The sequence below is a fragment of the Trachymyrmex septentrionalis genome, unplaced genomic scaffold (genome assembly GCF_001594115.1).
Source record: "Trachymyrmex septentrionalis isolate Tsep2-gDNA-1 unplaced genomic scaffold, Tsep1.0 scaffold19, whole genome shotgun sequence".
Classification (NCBI taxonomy): Eukaryota; Metazoa; Arthropoda; class Insecta; order Hymenoptera; family Formicidae; genus Trachymyrmex; species Trachymyrmex septentrionalis.
In genome coordinates, this window is record NW_017305071.1 from 3101342 (window position 1) to 3105233 (window position 3892).

Below are 3892 nucleotides of genomic sequence, written 5' to 3' on the forward strand. Positions count from 1 at the left end.
GTCGAGACATGAAATGTTTTTGGCATCTAAAAGACGTCTTAAAGACGTCTTATGTCTCTAATTTTGGACTTTGTGTTGTCTGAGTAATTACTTGGTGCGTCTGATTTTTCGAAGAAAAGAAATGCGTAGGACACGAATGACCCAACCGTGTGAACTAACAGTTGAATTAATTATTTGAAAATACAGAAATTGATTTGCGATTACCAATGGTGCAATCAGAGCTGATAAATAGGCGACAAAATACAAATATTTCTTTCATGTTGTGGTTATGTGAAAGTCACGTGGCGATCGTGAGCTTAATCGCGATCCGATTCGATCGACGCACATTAATGAGTAGCCACCCCGCTGTACGAGGGTGAATCGACGAGCTGTGCATGTATGTTCGTCGAGCACTCGTCATGCGACATGTGATTACCGCGATGTAACCCCGCAATGCCGTGACACGTGTGTCCTGTACGTTATATACACACAATTTGTATCGCACCCCCCATACAACCGGCCTCGATTTCTCAATTAAGTCTCGAATTATTCAAAACATAACTGTGTAACGTTAAACCTATGCACGCGACATTAAATTTCGAGTAAATTTTCGGTGTGTTACTTGTGCAATTGAGGGGCTGGATTCTATAACAGGATAGACGTGGATTTCACGGGCTAAGTTCTTATTGTTCGCCGGGCTAATTTTGGACATCGCTCCAATTTCGATTTTGACGATTGATTCTTGAGAATTTTATAGCGCATTTCTCTTGTGCTTAAACCAAATTTATATTTTTTATCTTTAAATTACGGAAAAAGTAACTTGTAAAAAGGAAAAATGCATTTTTGTGTTCGGCATATTTTAGCCAAATATATGAATATTTCTTTGAAACTTTCTCAGAATAAACTTCAACATATTTTTCGAAAGGGTATAAAAAAGTTTTTGAAACATTTCACAGCCGAATGTCGCATTTTTCAAAATGTTTCTCCCAAATTCGTAGTTTTATTCATTCGATCACAAAAGTTGTCCTTTTCAAATTGTCATCTTTTACGCGAAATCCGCATATATCCTGTTATAGAATCCAGCCCTTCAATTTTACAAATGGATCAGTCATTTTGAAAACGACATGTGCTGTTCTTTAATTTTTGGAAATGGAAATATGACGGAATGTTTTATAAAAGCGCGTATTTACGGCGCGTATTAAAAGAAATTATGCATCTGTCATCGAGAAATTATTCTCTTTGAAAGCAACAGTCAATAAAATTAAAGTATATTTTATTTCCTTTTGAAAATCGCGATATTCTTTATTCACGTTTTATTTTATTTTTGACCGCTAAGATAAATTACCCGAATAGTTAGCTGTTATTTGAAAACACATTTGATTCGATTATTCGTCGTGTGTTTGTAGACCAATGTTGGGTAGTATGCATCTAGATACATGTATAGAGTACATTTTGTGTATCTAACTTGTGTCTGAAATACATTTAAATTTGAGTATTTGTATTTGTAGCTAGATACAAAAACACAGTATCCGAACTGATTTTCAAATACATTTCCTTAACAAAGGCATGATTTTATCATATGTGTGATAACGTCACTCCTGATTATGGCCTGAACAAATATAAGTTTGATCTGTAAAACTAATAACGAATAAAATGTCTGGAAAGTTTGATCGTAAATCATTTTACGATCTCTCTAAAATCTTTGAAGTGAAATTTAATTCTAAAGAATAACAATTGAGTCAGTGTTAAAAAAAAGTGGCTCAATTGTCAATTTTTAAGAGTTAGATTTCACTCCAAAAATTTTAGAGAGTATACGAGGGGGGTAATTGCATGTTTTTGCAATTCTATTTTCGTTTGCTATATCATGTAATAATTAGAGTGATAATGTAAGAATTATTAGTGTCAAAACAGTTTTTATTTGCAAAAAAACAGCACATTCTGATCTTTATATACGAGGATCTTTATAGTTTACTTTATTATTATTATATTATGATTTAAAACAATAAAACTAAAAGTAATTAATAAATAATTTATTTAGTACGTTTCTTAAATATTACTATTATTATAATAATATACAGGGTGTCCCAGAATAATCGCCAAATATTTCATGGGTAGATAGAGCGGACTAAACTGAATCGAAAAGTTTTCTATTATTTTGCAATTTTCGCAATAGTTAACAAGATATTAATTACTAAAAATTGTCGAAAATTGGTCTTCAATAATGTTTTACTCAAATACTAACTCAACTTTACAAAAAAATTGCAAGAGACAAAAATTGTTTATTTTCTTCTCATAGAGCTGTAGGAATTTTTTCAGTATTTTTTATCAACTTTTTATCAACTTTGACATCCTGTATAATATTGTATAAGATATAATTTAAAAGTATCTGAATATATTATATGTATCTAAAGATACTGCGAAAATTGAAAGTATCTGTATCTGTATATAAATACATTTTCGCATATGTATTTGTATCTGTATTTAGGTATATTTTTCAAGTATTTTACCCATCACTGTTGCAGACGGAAATCGCGAAGAGGTTGAACGCGATAATCGGGCAAGTGCTTCCGTTCCTGGCGCAAGAGGTGAGTCTTTGACTTTCTGTTTGGCACGCGTGCCGTGCGATCTCACAATCGAGTGTGACGACGACGCGATAATGATAGCATGGCATTGCAGCATCAGCAGCAGGTGGCCAATGCCGTGGAGAGGGCGAAGCAAGTCACCATGTCCGAACTGAACGCTATTATCGGAGTAAGTAGCCGCTCACCATTAACTTCCTAAGTCATCGGCTCTAATGAGATAGATCGCAAAAATGTATCCAGAAAAAATTCTTTATAACTAAATAGTACGCGTCCTATATCGGCGAATTTAATCTTACGATTAAATAATTGTTATTTGAGTGCAACTTGACACGGATTTTTTTTTTCATTCTTGCAGCAGCAACAGCAGCAAGGTCTACAACAGCTTCTGGTGAGCATTTTATATCACATTTAATGCATAAAACATGGTTTAAGTTTATATTTCTGTTATTTATTGAACGATGATTTGGAATCATTTTATAATGAGATTCAGATCTTAAAGTAACGTGTTATGACATTTTGCTGATGGAAATTTTGTCATGAAAAGCTACGCGTTGCTAGGAATAAGGAGAACAATTTAATACGTTGATTGCACGGATTACGTGATTAATTTTACGAGAATGTAATTAGAGATTATACACAGCTGTTAGATATTAAAGGAGCAACGGTAATCCGATCTCTCGAGTTAAATAATATTTTATTGTTTTTAATTTTCAGATATGTCAAAATATAAATCAAATTAATTTCTGTGGTTGAATTGCTTAATTTCAAACAACATCTGTGTATTAACATATGGTAAATAATAAATTTAATTAAATTCAATCAAATTTACTGCATTTCTTGACTCTTTTGTTTTAGTTAAATTATGACACAATGAATAGAAGCAATGACGATCCAGAAATGATTAGAAATAACTCAAATTTATGTCAAATAATTTGACATAAATTTAACAGGACATTACATCGTGATAGTAAAGAAACGCAAAAATTTTTAACTCTTCGTTTAATCTATTGATAATGCACCTTTCGAAATATTTGTCCGAAATATTGGTTAGTGTTGATTGATGTTGTAGCGCCGATTATTGATGATTCGCGCGGTTAATCGATGAAAAATGAATTAGGAATAAAGTCGTATAAAGCGCGCTCGCGCGATGGTAAGCGAAGAAAAAGGAACCGGGAGAGAAAAGAAGTGAGAGAGGTATTCTATTACAAATGCTTTTTATCTCGCTATCGCAGCAACAGATCCATGCGCAGCAACTGCCTCACGGAGCGGTGGTCGGCGGTCTTCCGCCGGGCGGTCTGCTGGGCTTCGCAGGTGCGGCCGCGGCGGCCGCA

General features: G+C 33.8%; 1 protein-coding gene across 1 annotated transcript in view; it reads left to right on the top strand.

The window, feature by feature from the left end:
- Window positions 1–3892, top strand: part of LOC108746729 (protein groucho-like) — a 78549-nt gene that overhangs the window by 48000 nt on the left and 26657 nt on the right. Inside the window, 5 exon segments of the mRNA XM_018483662.1 lie at window positions 2502–2564; window positions 2643–2648; window positions 2650–2730; window positions 2917–2949; window positions 3794–3889. Coding sequence (XP_018339164.1) covers window positions 2502–2564; window positions 2643–2648; window positions 2650–2730; window positions 2917–2949; window positions 3794–3889 — 279 coding nt within the window.